Source organism: Protomyctophum parallelum (assembly GCF_964188405.1).
Source record: "Protomyctophum parallelum genome assembly, chromosome: 21".
Classification (NCBI taxonomy): Eukaryota; Metazoa; Chordata; class Actinopteri; order Myctophiformes; family Myctophidae; genus Protomyctophum; species Protomyctophum parallelum.
The window spans coordinates 4,901,036-4,921,604 of NC_139713.1; the positions used below are offsets into that span (position 1 = coordinate 4,901,036).

A 20,569-nucleotide genomic window follows, 5' to 3' on the forward strand; every position below is an offset into this window, starting at 1 on the left:
GCGTTTTAATCAGTCAAACTGTAGGTAGGCCTAGTTAAACAACTAGTCGACTAGTAAAAATCACTAGAAGTGAACACCCCAATAGCCATGCATTATCGCACTTATTACATGGCTATATAAATTAATAAATTGACCCCAAAACACACCAAAACAAGATATGTCCATGCTTACACGGTAATGAAACAATATAAGTGGCCGTCTGCCCAGCTGCAGCAAAACAAGGAAGTGAGTTGTTGAACAATATATAGAATCATTTTTTTTGGGTACGGCATCGTCTTATTTCTCGCTTTTGAGAGCAAACGTTTAGTTGTAAAATGAGTGACATTGTTTGTTTGTTTACATGGATGTCATGTTGGATAAACAGCATAAAATCGAAGCACTGTTACCAAGCTTTGTGATATTTACAACCTATAATCACCAAAGGAAGCTTTAACCCATTCTGTTTTGGTGTTAGCATTACGTTGTGCTTTAGCTATTGAAAAATAGCAGATCTACAAGCTCATAGCATTTGCTCAAGCTCAAGACATTTTTAGAATCTGATCTCAGGTCAGGATGGGTTAATAATGCAACTGTCAGGATGTAATAGACATTTTTAGAATCTGATCTCAGGTCAGAAATGGGTTAAACAACCACCAACAGCTATCAGGGTAACAAAGGTGTTTTAGAACGTCTCACTTTTTTGGTCTGCATTTTTCAAAATGCGACCGTTTACCAAATGCGATGCTCTTTATAAAGCTTCTGAATCACACACACACACACACACACACACACACACACACACACACACACACACACACACACACACACACACACACACACACACACACACACACACACACACACACACACACACACACACACACACACACACACACACACACACACACACACACACACACACACACACACACACAGCGTCTGATGTGTGAATGTTCCTTTTGTGTGAGTATGTTCAGGAATCTAAAGTTGGGTTGATACTGAAAAAGAGCCAATCTACTTGTAAGCTCACGCATCAGGCATTAGTCCTGGGAGTTGAACGGTGCCAATCGTTTTGGCATTTATAGCAGACATGACACGAAAGTAAAAAAGCTATTTGAAAAAATGGTACAACACTACATAGTCCATGTAAAATACCTTCATAGCAGACATTCTGTACATCACAGGCATATTCTACACACATTTCTTCCTAGAAATTGAGGGGGGGGGGTCCCCAGATGACACTTACGTGACAATTTAAGGACCCTTTTAATACCTCAAACAAAAAGAAAGAAGCACTAAAGAAAATAAAAAGACCATTAACTGCATCAAAAGTCAACAGACAATATAAAAACTGGTCAAACAATGTAAGAAAGAGGCAAACATTGTGAAAATAGCAGATCTGCTATTTTCACAATGTTTATCTGTGAACCGAGTCAAACTAAATGTAATGCCTCGACTCCTATATATTCTAAGTGCTTGGTGGTTCAGGGTGCATTTTTATAGCGCTTTTCCAAGTGCTCAAAGCACTTTGTCAACGGTTCATTCATTGGGAGGTGAAGCGGCGAACAGTCGACGCCAGCGTCCCACATTCACACCGACCAACTCATCGGAGGCAGCGTAGGGTTCCGTGTCGTTTTGCACGAGGACACTTCGACATGTGGACAGGAGGAAGAGGAGCCGGGATTCGAACCGCCAACCCCAGGGATCATTGGACGACCTGCTCTACCTCCTGAGCCACAGTCTCCACTAATTAATTATAATTAGTTTGGGGGGTTAAAACGCCTGCTTTAGTGTTCCAAATGGCTGTTTTTTTGGGGGGAAAAACATATATTTCAGGCGAAATAACCGCACAAACAAACTGGTGTGTAAGCACCTTCAAAGAATACATTTATAAATAATACATTTCTCTTTTTTTACTAGCCTGGAATCCAGACTGGTTTGCTCCTCAGTCTGATAAACCATCCTGTCGGGACTCGGGACCTGTGTTTGGCGACTAGGGACCATGTTTGGGGATAAACCCTGTTTGGGGACTTGGGACCCATGTTTGGGGACTAGGGACTCATGTTTGGGGACTAGGGACTCATGTTTGGGGACTCGGGACCCATGTTTGGGGACTAGGGACTCATGTTTGGGGACTAGGGACTCATGTTTGGGGACTCGGGACCCATGTTTGGGGACTAGGGACTCATGTTTGGGGACTAGGGACTCATGTTTGGGGACTCGGGACCCATGTTTGGGGACTAGGGACTCATGTTTGGGGACTAGGGACTCATGTTTGGGGACTCGGGACCCATGTTTGGGGACTAGGGACTCATGTTTGGGGACTAGGGACTCATGTTTGGGGACTCGGGACCCATGTTTGGGGACTAGGGACTCATGTTTGGGGACTAGGGACCCATGTTTGGGGGGACTCGGGACCTGTGTTTGGGGCGCGGACAACATTTGTACGGGTCACAACAAGTTGTTCCAATGTAACCGGTGGCTTCCGATGTGAAACTGGAGTTGGAAGTACGCGAGTCAAAATCTAATCAGTCTGGATCCCAAGCAGGCTATTGGTTTACAGCATGATGATGATGATGATGATGATGATGATCAGGAGCTGATGTGAGGTCGTCTGCTCCTCTTGCTGGGACTTTGTGACGACGGGTCGACCTTCAGCTCGCTGTACTGCATCTGAAACAACAGCATAACACACAGTCAGTCAGCCAGTCAGCCAGCCAGCCAGCCAGCCAGCCAGTCAGTCAGCCAGCCAGCCAGCCAGCCAGCCAGTCAGCCAGTCAGTCAGCCAGCCAGCCAGCCAGTCAGTCAGCCAGTCAGTCAGTCAGCCAGCCAGCCAGCCAGCCAGCCAGCCAGCCAGCCAGCCAGCCAGCCAGCCAGCCAGTCAGTCAGTCTCAGTCTCAGCCAGCTCTTTTACACTTTGTTGTACAACAGTGTCCCATTTACAATTTAGGCAATTAGTTGATCCTCTTCTTAATCCAGAGCGATTTACAGTAAGCAATGTAAACACCAGGTATAATAGAGACAGTGTAGTGGCTCAGTAATCTAGGATCATACTGTAGGTATAAACCAAGAAGCTACAGTATATTACCCTAGATGTACAGTACGTACGTACCAGCTGGACGTCGGAGGGCACTCTGGAGAAGAAGTTGAGGAGCTCGTTGGTGTCGATCAGATACGGGTCGCGTAATTTCTTTGTGAATTTATTCACCCCTATAAAGACAAAATGGTAAATGGTGCATTTATATATAACGCCTTTATCCAAGGCGCTTTACAGAGATGGTGCATTACATTCACCCATTCACACACACATTCACACACCGATGGCAGCGGAAACCATGAAAGGTACCAACCAGCACATCGGGAGCAATTTGGGGTTCAGTGTCTTTGCCCAAGGACACTTCGACATGTAGACAGGAGGAGGAGCCGGGATTCGAACCGCCGACCCACGGATCATTGGACGACCTGCTCTACCTCTTGAGCCACAGACGCCCGACAAGACAGGAACAACGAGGTTTAGTCTGATCTCTAGACAGAGAGCAACAGTGCATGGCTGCGTGCACACTGCGTGCACACTGCGTGCACACTGCGTGCACAGAGTGTTCGAGAGGCAGGGGCTCAGATCCCGTAAGAGGGATGCCCACCAGACAGTGGCCTTGTGGCCCTGAGACTGGGAGGTCGGGGGTTCGATCCCCGGCCGTGTCATACCAAAGACTCTAAAAATGGGACCCAATGCCTCCCTGCTTGGCACTCAGCATCAAAGGGTTGGATTGGGGGGGTCAAATCTAATCAAATGATTCCCGAGCACGGCACGGCTGCAGCTCACCGCTCCTTGGCTGCGGCTCACCGCTCCAAGAGAGATGGGTCAAATGCGGAGAACAAATTTCACTGCGGTAACGTGTGTGACAAATCGTATGACTTTGACTTTTGGACAGAAAATAGCAGATCTACAAGCTCTACAATAGAGCTTGTAGATCAGCTATTCGGGGCGCAACCCAGCACTCTTTAGCTAGTGGAGATGCGGTGTGCTACATGGATTTCAAAAGCAATTCTCCTGAATGAAAGTGAATATATTTAAAATCAAATCTTTGCTTTTCGGTGTCACTGGAACAAAAATATCTTTAGATGGGGGGATACAAGGTATTATATCTCGGGGGTATGAAACTTACCCCATGCCAGCACCAGGTATCTCAGAGGTATGAAACTTACCCCATGCAAAGCACCAGGTTATCTCAGAGGTATGAATCTTACCCCATGCAAAGCACCAGGTTATCTCAGAGGTATGAAACTTACCCCATGCAAAGCACCAGGTATCTGAGAGGTATGAAACTTACCCCATGCAAAGCACCAGGTATCTCAGAGGTATGAAACTTACCCCATGCAAAGCACCAGGTATCTCAGAGGTATGAAACTTACCCCATGCAAAGCACCAGGTATCTCAGAGGTATGAAACTTACCCCATGCAAAGCACCAGGTATCTCAGAGGTATGAAACTTACCCCATGCAAAGCACCAGGTATCTCAGAGGTATGAAACTTACCCCATGCAAAGCACCAGGTATCTCAGAGGTATGAAACTTACCCCATGCAAAGCACCAGGTATCTCAGAGGTATGAAACTTACCCCATGCAAAGCACCAGGTATCTCAGAGGTATGAAACTTACCCCATGCAAAGCACCAGGTATCTCAGAGGTATGAAACTTACCCCATGCAAAGCACCAGGTATCTCAGAGGTATGAAACTTACCCCATGCCAGCACCAGGTATCTCAGAGGTATGAAACTTACCCCATGCAAAGCACCAGGTATCTCAGAGGTATGAAACTTAGCCAATGCCAGCACCAGGTATCTCAGAGGTATGAAACTTACCCCATGCCAGCACCAGGTATCTCAGAGGTATGAAACTTACCCCATGCAAAGCACCAGGTATCTCAGAGGTATGAAACTTACCCCATGCAAAGCACCAGGTATCTCAGAGGTATGAAACTTACCCCATGCCAGCACCAGGTATCTCAGAGGTATGAAACTTACCCCATGCCAGCACCAGGTATCTCAGAGGTATGAAACTTACCCCATGCAAAGCACCAGGTATCTCAGAGGTATGAAACTTACCCCATGCAAAGCACCAGGTATCTCAGAGGTATGAAACTTACCCCATGCAAAGCACCAGGTATCTCAGAGGTATGAAACTTACCCCATGCAAAGCACCAGGTATCTCAGAGGTATGAAACTTACCCCATGCCAGCACCAGGTATCTCAGAGGTATGAAACTTACCCCATGCAAAGCACCAGGTATCTCAGAGGTATGAAACTTACCCCATGCAAAGCACCAGGTATCTCAGAGGTATGAAACTTACCCCATGCAAAGCACCAGGTATCTCAGAGGTATGAAACTTACCCCATGCCAGCACCAGGTATCTCAGAGGTATGAAACTTACCCCATGCAAAGCACCAGGTATCTCAGAGGTATGAAACTTACCCCATGCCAGCACCAGGTATCTCAGAGGTATGACGTAGAGCAGAACCGTCGCCACACACAGGGAGATGATGGCCAGCCAGCTGATGAAAGGCACGGTCCAGTTCACCGAACTGGACCGTGTTTGGAGGAGAGGGAGGAGTTTGGAGGAGAGGATTTATAAAACATGAAATATGAATTGAGCTGAAATGTTTTCATGTTTCAACTGTGATGTCAGGGACTATTATTAAAGCTGCTATAAACAATAATTCAAATGTTTTCTATTTTCTTTGGTATTAAAGCTCATACTTCTTGATCCTCTCTCCGTAGGACGCCACGTCGTCCAGAGCGCTCTGAACGCTGATGAACACGTCCTGGATGGCGTACAGCCTGTCCATCAGGCCCCGCCCCCGCTCTGAGTCCTGCAGGGAAAACAACAGACAGGCTTACAGACAACAGACAGGCGTACAGACAACAGACAGGCTTACAGACAACAGACAGGCTTACAGACAACAGACAGGCACAGCCTGTCCATCAGGCCCAGTTTTTTTGAAGCACGGCGATTCATTCTCAACCTTTTGGCATGACAAAAAAACAAAACATTTCAAACCCCCCCAAAATGACACTCTTTTGAAAAGATATGCCAGGCTGTTGTAACTGACCTTGTCATCCTTGTCGTCGTCCTCGTCTTCCCAGTCAAACATCACCTCCACTGACTGCAGGGGGACAGACAGGGGGACAGACAGAGGGACAGACAGGGGGACAGACAGAGGGACAGACAGGGGGACAGACAGAGGGACAGACAGGGGGACAGACAGAGGGACAGACAGGGGGACAGACAGGGGGACAGACAGAGGGACAGACAGGGGGACAGACAGGGGGACAGACAGGGGGACAGACAGGGGGACAGACAGGGGGACAGACAGAGGGACAGACAGGGGGACAGACAGAGGGACAGACAGGGGGACAGACAGAGGGACAGACAGAGGGACAGACAGAGGGACAGACAGGGGGACAGACAGGGGGACAGACAGAGGGACAGACAGGGGGACAGACAGAGGGACAGACAGGGGGACAGACAGGGGGACAGACAGGGGGACAGACAGGGGGACAGACAGAGGGACAGACAGAGGGACAGACAGGGGGACAGACAGGGGGACAGACAGAGGGACAGACAGGGGGACAGACAGAGGGACAGACAGGGGGACAGACAGAGGGACAGACAGGGGGACAGACAGGGGGACAGACAGAGGGACAGACAGGGGGACAGACAGAGGGACAGACAGGGGGACAGACAGGGGGACAGACAGGGGGACAGACAGGGGGACAGACAGAGGGACAGACAGGGGGACAGACAGGGGGACAGACAGGGGGACAGACAGAGGGACAGACAGGGGGACAGACAGAGGGACAGACAGGGGGACAGACAGAGGGACAGACAGGGGGACAGACAGGGGGACACACAGAGGGACAGACAGAGGGACAGACAGGGGGACAGACAGAGGGACAGACAGGGGGACAGACAGGGGGACAGACAGAGGGACAGACAGAGGGACAAACAGGGGGACAGACAGAGGGACAGACAGGGGGACAGACAGGGGGACAGACAGGGGGACAGACAGGGGGACAGACAGAGGGACAGACAGAGGGACAGACAGAGGGACAGACAGGGGGACAGACAGGGGGACAGACAGAGGGACAGACAGAGGGACAGACAGAGGGACAGACAGAGGGACAGACAGGGGGACAGACAGGGGGACACACAGAGGGACACACAGAGGGACAGACAGGGGGACAGCAATTAATGGTTAATTATGCATGACCGGCTACGACAATCAACATTGTGAGCTTGTAATTGTAGATTGGCTATTTTCGTCACACAGCCAAGAGTAAACATCTGGCATTATGATGCCACATGGAGGCCTGCCAGCCGACTAAATAAAAAAAAAGACCTGAGGGGCTCCATCTTAACCCTTATCCCTAAACGAATTTGCATTTTTTATTTTTTAAGATTTTGAAAAACATTAAGAAATTAGTTCAAATAGCCGATCTACAAGCTCACAACGTCTCGGTGTAGGTCGGCTAGTTGAATTATTTTAAAATGTATTTCAAAATAGTAAAGAAATGGCAAATACGTTTAAGGATAAGGGATAAGAGCCCTATGACAAAAACACATTTTCTGTCAAAATGAAGAGACTAACCTAAGTCCAAACTAACCCTTATAAATATAGCAGTGGCTCACAATACCTCAGCCTGCTGGCCTAAGAGTCTAACATCTTCCCCCAAATCAGAGGGAGTTCCCTGTGGCTTAGTGGTTAAGATGTTGGCTCTCCACACGGGAGACCCGGGTTCAAGTCCCATGGGTTACATGTGGTGGAAGGTATTATCCCTGTGGAGGTCAAATGGTGGGTGAGTGTAGCAGAGTGCCTCACAACCTCATCCTGATGACCTGAGAGTCCAACATCTCCCCCGAGTCACAGGGAATTCCCTTTGGCTTACTGTTTAAAAGGGTTAGTTCAGGTTTTTGGACTTAAAGCTGTAGGAAATGGAGCGTCCCAGTCCCGCCCCCTTTCAGAACGACGAGGGCACCAAGGACTCTAATTTAGGCCCTTTCTGAAACCAGTCCCTTGACTTGAAGTGCTCTCAGGAGGTTCCCTCGTCAGGAAGTGCCCCTCCAGCTGAATCAAGTTCCCTTGATTAGGGTGCTGGGTATAAAAAACTGTTTGGAAATACACTAGCCCTCCTTGTGCAGAAACAGGAAACAGACACCATTCGTTGCCATGGTTACCATCATGCAATTGCGTTACCTGTCATTTTGTTTGTACACTTATAATTATTGCATTGCATCGTGTATGTTTGTGTGACATGTGGATTTCATTAATATGGAAAAAGGAAATACAGCGTGACTGTCAAAAATGACATGTCATATACATCCATGGTGTTTATAAATCATTGTTAAAAGTTGTTTTGTTTGTGTGGTTTCATTTATAGTTTTTTCACGGTGGGGTAAATAAAGAGCCCTTGTGAACATCAGTTGGAGCGTTGTCTATTCTGCATCAGATGAAGATTGTTTAGGAGCAGTTTATTTATCATTTATTTGTGGTGGTACTTCCATTTGTAGGTGGCGGTTTCCATGCGGACAGAGAGCAGGGCTGCACAAGGCAATCGAGTCTAGATCGGCACAGACTCGCTCTTGAGGGCTTTATAAGCCACTTCCACTCAAGGCTGCTTGGTTTCGGACGACACTTAATATGGCGCAGCCTCGCGTGAACGCGCACATCGAGGGCGAGTGTGTAGGGCGAGTGGCGAGGAGCTGGTTTCAGAAAGGGGGATGTGTGTTGTCTCTCACCAGGTCTCCTTGGTCCCTGCAGGAGGTGAAGACAGGGGGACAGACAGGGGGACAGACAGGGGGACAGACAGGGGGACAGACAGGGGGACAGACAGGGGGACTCACCAGGTCTCCTTGGTCCCTGCAGGAGGTGAAGACAGGGGGACAGACAGGGGGACAGACAGGGGGACTCACCAGGTCTCCTTGGTCCCTGCAGGTGAACATGTAGTTCCAGGTGAACAGCACCACCAGGGACAGAGGCAGCATGTACAGCTCAAAGTTCCACACCACCACCACAAACAGCTGACCGAAGAAAAACAAAACAAAAAGTGTTTCTTTCTTTCTTTGATCTGCCCAAAGCATTGTGTCATGATTACATTATCGTCATGATGTGTCACAGCAGCTCGAGTTGTCTTTGTCCGCGGCGTAAACGTCTTTAAAATAAATACTTTTTGAAAAGTCTATGAGGAAAATGAACGGGGGATTATTTTCCGGGGTCTCTCGTCGTCATGACAGGGGGGCGGAACTCTCCATAGAGAAATTACTTCCGCCAACCAGGGGAATCGAAGGGATGAGCGAGTTACGTCAGGACTTCGGTGCTCTATTGCTGAGTGACATGCCTATTGTACCATGAAAACACATGCCATGATTTTGTAACCTATAATATTTGTGTCCTTGTATGCGTCTCCTTTGTGTGGACATATATAAATGTGACCAGATTTGACTGAGAGACTGCCATCGCGCAAATTCCAGCTTTTCACCAGAGGAGAAAAACCTTTTTTTTCCTTCAAAAATGTGTTTATAGCACAGGCAGACTATTCACATACTAGAGCATGTCTGAAACAAATGTCAGAGCTGAAATCGACATGTAAATATGAAATAAATGCCCAAACATGTAGCTATGTAGGTGTAATGTTAGAGACCACAGAAGTGAACCTTTTTCAAGCCTGTTTTCTCAACTCGCTGTTTCTCTGCAAGACATTATACTCTATAAGCCATATCTCCAAAACTGGTGGGTCAAACTGAACAACCAATATGTCAATTTGAAGCTACTGTATCCACACATTTTCTGGGCTGTGTGTGTGCTCCAGTTCCTGTTGATTTCATTGGATATCATTGGTCATCTGACCAGTTTCAAGACGAAAAATGTTCGTCGACTACCTTTTTCCACTGACAAAAACTAAATGGGAACTAAATGAAAACTATGCTATGATGACTAAAACTAAGACTAAATATATTGACAATTTCGTCAACAGATAAAAACTAGACTAAAATGTTAGGAAGGGACTAGTGGACAAGAGATCCAGTATAAGTAATTTTACACTTGGTTGCATGCTGAAAATAGCCAATCTACAAGCTCACAACGCGTCGCGCTGCGACACGTTGTGAGCTTGTAGATCGGCTATTTTCTTTTTTTTATATATATATGTTTTATCCCACGATTTTGTAACCCATTTTCCACCCCTGTGTCAATCATCTAATGTGATCCTGGGCTCTACACACCCTCCACCAGCCTAGTCCCCATATATCGGCTATTTTCATTACGATGGCATCAAGGCCCACCAAAATACATTTTAGTCGACTAAATCAACTGTAGATTTAGTCGACTAAAATCTTATGACATTTAGTCGACTAAAACTATAGACTAACACTAAAACCTTTCGGGTGAGTAAAATGTGACTAAAACTAAGTGAAAACTATTCAAGAGACTATAATGACTAAAACTGAAATAGAAATGTTCTGCTTCGTACCAGGAAGGACGTGATGCTTCGCGGCGCCGACTCCCACTCGAAGCAGCTGTTGACGTACGTCCCGTTGTTGATGAGGACCATGATGCATCTCTTCACGCGGTTGAAGTTCTGCCGGAGCAGCTGTGAAACGTTAAGACGCCATGATTCATTGATTAGCCCATTCTGACCTGAGATCAGATTCTAAAAAATGTCTTCTACATCCTGACAGTTTTCTGAAAAAAGCTATGTTTCTATGTCAGTCGCTCTTCGATTTTTCAAAAATAGCAGACCTACAAGCTCGTATATATGAGCTTGTAGACAGATGGGCAGTATTTGAAATACATGTATTTGAAATACGTATTTGAAATACTTTTTTGTATTTTGTAATTTGTATTTCGCTGAGATGGAAGAAATTAGATGCATTTTGTATTTAAATACATTTTTTGACCCAGTATTTGTATTTTGTATCAAAATACATTTTCAATATATATTTGCCCATCAGAGATGGGCAGTATTTGAAATGCATGTATTTGAAAAACGTATTTGAAATACTTTTTTGTATTTTGTAATTTGTATTTCGATGGGGATGGAAGATGTATTTTGTATTTTGTATTTAGATAAATTTTTTGACCCAGTATTTGTATTTTGTATCAAAATAAATTTTCAATGTATTTTGCCCATCTCTGCTTGTAGATCTGCTATTTTTTTTAAGTGAGGAGCTACGGCAGTGTTTCTGACACACACACACACAGACACACATTCAGACATTCAGACATTTGGTTAATTAAAGTATGATGATATGATGATATGATGATATGATGATGATATGAACACATACCTGTTTGGAGACTTTTGGTTCCTCTTCAAGGTACTTCTGCTCTGCAGGAGCCACAGTATTCAGAGCAGCTTTGACCTGAAGAGAAGAATAGACTGTTTAAAAGCTGCACGATGTAACTTTAAGACCCTTTAAGACCCTTTAAGACCCTTTAAACCCATTTAGACCTGAAAGAAGTCTTCAAAATCCTGACAGTTTTCTGAAATACCATGTTTCTATGTCAGTGGTGCTCAATATTTCATGTCAAGGACCCCCAGAAATTATATGTAATTGGCCGCCGACCCCCATCTCAAAATATGCTGTTCCAGGGACCCCCCCCTCCCAGAAGCAAAGATATGAGTTAAAAACATTCGCTCTGAAAGAATATATATTCAAAGATTTGGGCCACATTTTCCCGATTTTTCAAAAATAGCAGATCTACAAGCTCGTAGATGCCGCGCTATGAGTTTGTAGATCTGCTATTGCTGGTATGGTAACCTCGGTGTCAGACAGAAAAATGCCCTTAAAAGGGTATTAAAGTTACATAGTGCAGCTTTTTAACACATTTTGGGCGGGAACCCCTTTTGGTGTTTTAAGCATTTAAGCCGGATGCCAGGAATTCATATTCCTGGTACTGTATAATGGGCTATACCAGGAATTCATATTCCTGGTATAGGGGCGAAACACACAGCTGTCTGCTCTAATGATGATGCTTTTTTTAGCACCTGCTCGTCATAATATATATGACTCAGACAGCTGCATTTTGCCCCGCCACCTTAACCCATTCTGAACGGGCACCCATTTTGGTGTCAGCATCATGTTATGCTTTAGCTATTTAAAAATAGCAGATCTACAAGCTCATATCGCGCCACCGAGTGGCGCGATACGAGCTTGTAGGTCTGCTATTTTTGAAAAATCGAAGAGCGACTGACATTTCTAGAATCTGATCTCAGGTCAGAATGGGTTAATCAGACCAGTGTGTGTCCAGTGGAAACCTCGTTATGAATCTGATCTCAGGTCAGAATGGGTTAAAAACCCCATTAAGACCCTTAAAGCTGCTGTTGTTGGGAACCTGCCAGGAGACTCACAGTGCGTTTTAACAGCGGGCGAACATCGGCCGACACATCGCCCGAAAAGATGAATTATTTTTATCTTTCCGGGCGACGTTGCACCGCCCACTTTTCGACCAATCGCCTGTTCGCCTGCTAACGCCGCCGGGTCCCTTAGACAAATAATGACACTTCCGGATAAATTCGTCTGGCTGTCGCCCGCTGTTAAAATATGGAAAAATGGTGCATTTATATAGCGCCTTTATCCAAGGCCCTTTACATGGATTGTGCATTACATTCACACATTCATACACCGATGGCGGCGGAAACCATGCAAGGCACCAACCAGCACATCAGGAGCAATTAGGGGTTCAGAGTCTTGCTCAAGGACACTTTGGGGGAGCCCGGTTTAAACAGGCAACCTTGCGGTTGCCATCCAGCCACTCTACCCCTGAGCCACCGCCGCCCTGTCAGGGTGTCAGGGTGTCCTCATCAGATGCAGAATGACTCAGGCCAGGCCGGTTGATCAGCTTAGGTCAAGGTCAGGTTTATTTATATGTCCCCAAGCTGCATGCAGGGCACTTCGTTTAGTAGCAGATAATAAAAGCTCTTGAGACACATTTACAAACAGTAGAACATACATAGAGAACAACAGACATATACGTAAACATTATCACACAGATTGTTACATTAAATTATAAATGCAACTATAGAGCTAAAGTGTAACTACATGTATCCTCACCAGCACCCAGCCCTGAGACTAAACAGCATCGATACTGTACCTCCTCCTGCTTCCCTTGCAGTGTTGTTTTCGTCGACTAAAACTAAGACGGAAATTGTTCGTCGACTACCTTTTTCCACTGAATAAAACTGAATGGAAACTAAATGAAAACTAAGCTATGATGACTAAAACTAAGTATAAATATACTGACAATTTCGTCAACAAATAACTAGACTGAAATGTTAGGAAGGGACTAGTGGACAAGAGATCCAGTATAAGTCATTTTACACTTGGTTGCATGCTGAAAATAGCCGATCGGCTATTTTCAGCAAGTGTAAAAACAATCCTTACGACGGCATCAATGCCCACCAAAATACATTTTAGTCGACTAAAACTAGACTAACACTAACGCATTCCAGGTGACTAAAATGTGACTCAAACTAAATGAAAACTATTCCAAAGACTATGACTAAAACTAAAATCAAAATTTGCTGCCAAAAACAACACTGTTCCCTTGTTGAGGGCCCGGATGGAGGTTTAGGTATAAATGAAGCAATAAGCCACGAGAGGTCTCAGGTTACCGGGTATTTTACACTGCGCCTCGGGTCTGCCTACGCCCCCCAGCCAGTGTAAAATACCCGGTAAGCTGGGGCCTCGAGTGGCTTATTGCTTTTCTAAAACGGTTACAAACATATAGCAATTAGGGCTGTCAATCGATTAAAATATTTAATCTGATTAATCGCATGATTGTCCATAGTTAACTGTGATTAATCGCAAATTAATCGCCTTCCAGACCCAAACTAAAGAACTTTATTGATGTTGGCCAATGGTACCATTACGAGAGATAACAGGCCATGTTGATCAAAATAACATGTTTTCTAAGTTTTCTAATTGTGTAGACTTGAATTAACTTAAGTAATGCAGCTCTTTAACAATTATTCAACTCTTCAGTGTAAAATTGCCATGCGTCTCTCAACCATTCTGTCAAACTTCACAGTGCGTTAATCGCGCGTCAAAAAGAATAGTGCCGTTAAAAGGATTGTGAGTTAACTAGTTAATAGTGCGTTAACTTTGACAGCCCTAATAGCAATATTAACCTAATAAAACGATTGAATTCACAAAAGTAGCTACGCTTTGCGCCACCAGAGCGAGAGAGCGAGCCACATCACTTCCTTGTTTTGCTCGATGGCAAGTAGCCCCAGTGATTGAAGGAGTGGGTTATCGGTGGAATTTACACCGGTCACGTGACGGTAACCAGCCAATCAGAATCAAGTATTGGGACTACCCGTTTTACAATGAGAATTTGTACCTGTTGGTTTTAGTAACAGGGGTCTTTAAGCACTGGCCGGATGCCAGTATACCAGGGGGCTATACCAGGAACACACAGCTGTCTGCTCTAATGATTATGCTTTTTTTAGCACCTGCTCGTCATATAAATATGACTCAGACAGCTGCATTTTGCCCCACACAATCTTGCTAGCCCCGCACCCTTAACAACCCCATTAACTCATTTTGACCTGAGATCAGATTCTAAAAAATGTCTTCTACATCCTGACAGTTTTCATTCTGACCTGAGATCAGATTCTAAAAATGTCTTCTACATCCTGACAGTTTTCATTCTGACCTGAGATCAGATTCTAAAAATGTCTTCTACATTCTGACAGTTTTCATTCTGACCTGAGATCAGATTCTAAAAATGTCTTCTACATCCTGACAGTTTTCTGAAAAAGCTATGTTTCTATGTCGATTTTTCCAAAATAGCAGACCTACTAGCTTTAAACAAAAGAAGTCTGTCGGCTGCCGGACTATTTGGCTTAGTATGCATAACATACTCTCTCCCCATGCCTTCGGCCTGGTGGAGAAAATAAGTCGCTATGATTTATAAACGTAGCAGTGCCTCACAACAACGTCAGCCTGCTGGCCTTAAAAGTCTAACATCTTCCCCCAAATCAGAGGGAGTTCCCTTTGGCTTAGTGGTTAAGATGTTGGCTCTTCAAACGGGAGACCCGGGTTCAAGTCCCATGGGTTAAATGTGGGATCCTTTCCCCGTGTGAGGTCAAAAGGGTGGGTGAGTGTAGCAGAGTGCCTCACAACCTCATCCTGATGACCTGAGAGTCCAACATCTCCCCCGAGTCACAGGGAATTCCCTTTGGCTTACTGTTTAAAGGGTTAGTTCAGATTCTTGGACTTAAAGCTGTAGGAGCGTGCCGCCCCCTTTTAGAACGACGAGGGCACCAGGAAATAATTCCCCATTTCCATAGATGTTTCATAAAGTATTTATTTAAAGAGCTGTAAGCCTCGTACAAAGCCAACAGCCGAGTTGACAAATCATGACACTAAACATAAAAAATGGTGGGCCGAACACATAATTAGAAAGAAGAAAGCAAAAACAAAAAGAGTGTTGTACCCTGGCCTGCCCTTCTTTCTAATTATTTGTTCGGCCCAATTTTATTTTTGTTTATTTTCATGATTTGTCAACTCGGCTGTTGCCTATTGTTATGGACCTTCGTCTAGGGTGAAGGGACATGACACAATTTGAGAGGAGACAGGGTGAAAAGAACTTCAATTTATTTGTAGCAGCCCTTTTCTTTCAGTGGCAGAGACAATTCATACAATTCTGGTTCACATTCTCCCATAAGTTAGCTTCAGAGTGCAGGTGCTATTCTAACAAAACGAATCTAACTAGAAAACAAAAGTTTACCCCTACCTAAGGCCCTAACAGAGTTTAAACAAAAGACAATTCTAAATCCCTAACTACCCTAACTAACCAAAATTACAATAAAGTACCAAAAGAAAAAGACCTGGCACTCCTACATGGTGGAGGTAGGAACCGGGCTTTTAAAACAAGGATAAATAGTTGGTTTACAGACTCATAAATAAATTAAAGATTACTTCAAACGAAAACTGGACTAAACAAAACAAATCATAACTTACGGCAATGAACCAGAAACAATAACAAACTAAATCAAAAGGCAGGCACAAGAGAGGACAAGAGGGATCGATTCTCTGCTGCTGAAGCGCTGTCTTCCCCTAGTGAAGTCAAGTTCAACTGAGCTTTTATAGAGCAACAGGAAGAGTGCCCAGCCAACAGGAAACTGGTGTTGTCGGGGAGAACCAATAAGTAAGAGAGGGGCAGGTCCAATCAGAGACCTGTCACTCACAGCCATGTCTGTATGCATTCCCTTGAGTACTGTAGCCAACAGTCTCATGTTCTCAGCACCTCATTCACAAACAGAAGAAACACAACTTGTCACATGCCATAAAACACAATACATTTCCCAAACTTATAATTATTATCCTAATTTAATAGTCACCATAAATAATAATTATACTTAAACAAATAACAAATAATCAAAAGGACCGTGGTCCGTAACACCTATACTTTAGAAAGTAGCCCAAATAAACAACTACACTTTAGAAACGTTACTCTGTTTGTATTTCTCAATTTACTTCTATATTTGTAAAAAACAAAAAATGTATAAACAGAACATTAAAAGAAAAACCTACACTTTAGAAACAAGCCCAAAAAAGCAGTCAATATTTGCAAACAACTTCGGTCCAAACTAAGTGACCATAATTATAAATGTAGCAGTGTGCCTCAAACACAACCTCAGCCTGCTGGCCTTAAAAGTCTAATCTTACCCCAAATCAGAAGGAGTTCCCTGTGGCTTAGTGGTTAAGATGTTGGCTCTCCACACGGGAGACCCGGGTTCAAGTCCCATGGGTTGAATCCACCCCTGGCACTTCCCTGTGTGAGGTCAAATGGCCTGAGAGTCCAACATCTCCCCCGAGTCACAGGGAATTCCCTTTGGCTTACTGTTTAAGTTGGCTGATTAATTAATGAAATCAGTTTTCTGTCTGATTCTGTCTGACAGGTTTCTATATCAGTGGTTCTCAAACTATTTCACGTCAACGACCCCCAAACATTATATTGTAATTGGCAGGGACCTGAAGGCAAAAACAAGGGAACATTGGGATTTTTGGACTTAAAGCTGTAGGAAATAGAGCGTTGCAGTCCCGCCCCCCTTTCAGAACGACGAGGGCACCAGGAAATATTTCTCCATGCCCTTTTTTTCCTTTCTAATTATTTGTTCGGCCCCAAAAGATTGTGTTTGTTGTCATGAGTTGGCTTTGTCTGAGGCTTAAAAGGTCTTTAAATAAATACTTTATGAAACGTCTATGGGAAAAATGTATGGGAAATGCTTTTCCAGGTCTGTCGTCGTCATGAAAGGGGGCGGGACTGTGACGCTCTATATTTTAGAAAGAAGCCCAAATAAGCAAAGTACACTTTAGAAACAAGCCCAAAACAAGTCCAAACTAACCCTTATAAAATAGCAGTGGCTCACAATACCTCAGCCTGCTGGCCTAAGAGTCTAACATCTTCCCCCAAATCAGAGGGAGTTCCCTGTGGCTTAGTGGTTAAGATGTTGGCTCTCCACATGGGAGACCCGGGTTCAAGTCCCATGGGTTATGCAAGTGGACCCCGTGTGAGGTCAAAGGGTGGGTGAGTGTAGCAGAGTGCCTCACAACCTCATCCTGATGACCTGAGAGTCCAACATCTCCCCCGAGTCACAGGGAATTCCCTTTGGCTTACTGTTTAAAGGGTTAGTTCAGATTCTTGGACTTAAAGCTGTAGTAGCGTGCCGCCCCCTTTTAGAACGACGAGGGCACCAGGAAATAATTCCCCATTCATTTTTCCCATAGATGTTTCATAAAGTATTTATTTAAAGATCTGTAAGCCTCGGACAAAGCCAACAGCCGAGTTGACAAATCATGACACTAAACATAAAAAATGGTGGGCCGAACACATAATTAGAAAGAAGAAAACAAAAACAAAAAGAGTGTTGTACCCTGGCCTGCCCTTCTTTCTAATTATTTGTTCGGCCCAATTTTTTTTGTTTATTTTCATGAGTTGTCAACTCGGCTGTTGGCTATACTTTAGAAAGTAGCCCAAATAAACAACTACACTTTAGAAACGTTACTCTGTTTGTATTTCTCAATTTACTTCTATATTTGTAAAAAAAACAAAAAATTATAAACGGAACATAAAAAAAAAAACCCTACACTTTAGAAACAAGCCCAAAAAAAGCAGTCAATATTTGCAAGCAACTTCAGTCCAAACTAAGTCACCATCATTTATAAATGTAGCAGTGTGCCTCAAACACAACCTCAGCCTGCTGGCCTTGAAAGTCTAACATCTTACCCCAAATCAGAGGGAGTTCCCTTTGGCTTAGTGGTTAAGATGTTGGCTCTCCACACGGGAGACCCGGGTTCAAGTCCCATGGGTTAAACTCACCCCCGGCACTTCCCCGTGTGAGGTCAAATGGCCTGAGAGTCCAACATCTCCCCCGAGTCACAGGGAACTCCTTTTGGCTTACTGTTTAAGTTGGCTGATTAATTAATGAAATCAGTTTTCTGTCTGATTCTGTCTGACAGGTTTCTATATCAGTGGTTCTCAAACTATTTCACGTCAAGGACCCCCAAACATTATATTGTAATTGGCAGGGACCTGAAGGCAAAAACAAGGGAACATTGGGATTTTTGGACTTAAACTGTAGGAAATAGAACGTTGCAGTCCCGCCCCCCTTTCAGAACGACGAGGGCACCAGGAAATATTTCTCCATGCCCTTTTTTTCCTTTCTAATTATTTGTTCGGCCCCAAAAGATTGTGTTTGTTGTCAAGAGTTGGCTTTGTCTGAGGCTTAAAAGGTCTTTAAATAAATACTTTATGAAACGTCTATGGGAAAAATTAATGGGAAATGCGTTTCCAGGTCTGTCGTCGTCATGAAAGGGGGCGGGACTGTGATGCTCTATACTTTAGAAAGAAGCCCAAATAAACAACTACACTTTAGAAACAAGCCCAAAACAAGTCCAAACTAACCCTTATAAATATAGCAGTGGCTCACAATACCTCAGTCTGCTGGCCTAAGAGTCTAACATCTTCCCCCAAATCAGAGGGAGTTCCCTGTGGCTTAGTGGTTAAGATGTTGGCTCTCCACACGGGAGACCCGGGTTCAAGTCCCATGGGTTATGCAAGTGGACCCCGTGTGAGGTCAAAAGGGGGGGTGAGTGTAGCAGAGTGCCTCACAACCTCATCCTGATGACCTGAGAGTCCAACATCTCCCCCGAGTCACAGGGAATTCCCTTTGGCTTACTGTTTAAAGGGTTAGTTCAGATTCTTGGACTTAAAGCTGTAGGAGCGTGCCGCCCCCTTTTAGAACGACGAGGGCACCAGGAAATAATTCCCCATTCATTTTTCCCCTAGATGTTTCATAAAGTATTTATTTAAAGATCTGTAAGCCTCGGACAAAGCCAACAGCCGAGTTCACAAATCATGACACTAAACATAAAAAATTGTGGGACTAACACATAATTAGAAAGAAGAAAACGAAAACAAAAAGAGTGTTGTACCCTGGCCTGCCCTTCTTTCTAATTATTTGTTCGGCCCAATTTTTTTTTGTTTATTTTCATGATTTGTCAACTCGGCTGTTGGCTATACTTTAGAAAGTAGCCCAAATAAACAACTACACTTTAGAAACAAGCCCAAAAAAAGCAGTCAATATTTGCAAGCAACTTCAGTTCAAAGTAAAGCCAAACTAAGTCACCATAATCTATAAATGTAACACAACGTCAGCCTGCTTGACTTAAAAGTCCAACTTCTTACCCCAAATCAGTGGGAGTTCCCTGTGGCTTAGTGGTTAAGATGTTGGCTCTTCACACGGGAGACCCGGGTTCAAGTCCCATGGGTTAAATCCACCCATGTTCTCAAAGCAGCTCCAGCACCACGAATTATCCCCGTGTGAGGTCAAATGGCCTGAGAGTCCAACATCTCCCCCGAGTCACAGGGAACTCCTTTTGGCTTACTGTTTAAGTTGGCTGATTAATTAATTAAATCAGTTTTCTGTCTGATTCTGTCTGACAGGTTTCTATATCAGTGGTACTCAAACTATTTCACGTCAAGGACCCCCAAACATTATATTGTAATTGGCAGGGACCTGAAGGCAAAAACAAGGGAACATTGGGATTTTTGGACTTAAACTGTAGGAAATAGAGCGTTGCAGTCCCTCCCCCCTTTCACAACGATGAGGGCACCAGGAAATATTTCTCCATGCCCTTTTTTTCCTTTCTAATTATTTGTTCGTCCCCAAAAGATTGTGTTTGTTGTCATGAGTTGGCTTTGTCTGAGGCTTAAAAGGTCTTTAAATAAATGTTTTATGAAACGTCTATGGGAAAAATGAATGGGGAATGCTTTTCCAGGTCTGTCGTCGTCATGGAAGGGGGCGGGACTGTGACGCTCTATACTTTAGAAAGAAGCCCAAATAAACAACTACACTTTAGAAACAAGCCCAAAACAAGTCCAAACTAACCCTTATAAATATAGCAGTGGCTCACAATACCTCAGTCTGCTGGCCTAAGAGTCTAACATCTTCCCCCAAATCAGAGGGAGTTCCCTGTGGTTTAGTGGTTAAGATGTTGGCTCTCCACACGGGAGACCCGGGT

General features: G+C 44.5%; 1 protein-coding gene across 1 annotated transcript in view; it reads right to left on the reverse strand.

The window, feature by feature from the left end:
• Positions 1-702: 702 nt before the first annotated feature.
• Positions 703-20,569, reverse strand: part of mctp1b (multiple C2 domains, transmembrane 1b) — a 114,068-nt gene continuing 94,201 nt past the window's right edge. The window contains exons 14-24 of the mRNA XM_083793825.1: positions 11,324-11,398; positions 10,507-10,626; positions 8,951-9,058; positions 6,090-6,143; positions 5,737-5,849; positions 5,452-5,561; positions 3,092-3,189; positions 2,438-2,652; positions 2,018-2,345; positions 842-1,959; positions 703-735 (exon numbers count right to left, since the gene is read on the reverse strand). Coding sequence (XP_083649951.1) covers positions 2,572-2,652; positions 3,092-3,189; positions 5,452-5,561; positions 5,737-5,849; positions 6,090-6,143; positions 8,951-9,058; positions 10,507-10,626; positions 11,324-11,398 — 759 coding nt within the window. The 3' untranslated portion in view covers positions 703-735; positions 842-1,959; positions 2,018-2,345; positions 2,438-2,571. The remainder of the gene's footprint in view (positions 736-841; positions 1,960-2,017; positions 2,346-2,437; positions 2,653-3,091; positions 3,190-5,451; positions 5,562-5,736; positions 5,850-6,089; positions 6,144-8,950; positions 9,059-10,506; positions 10,627-11,323; positions 11,399-20,569) is intronic.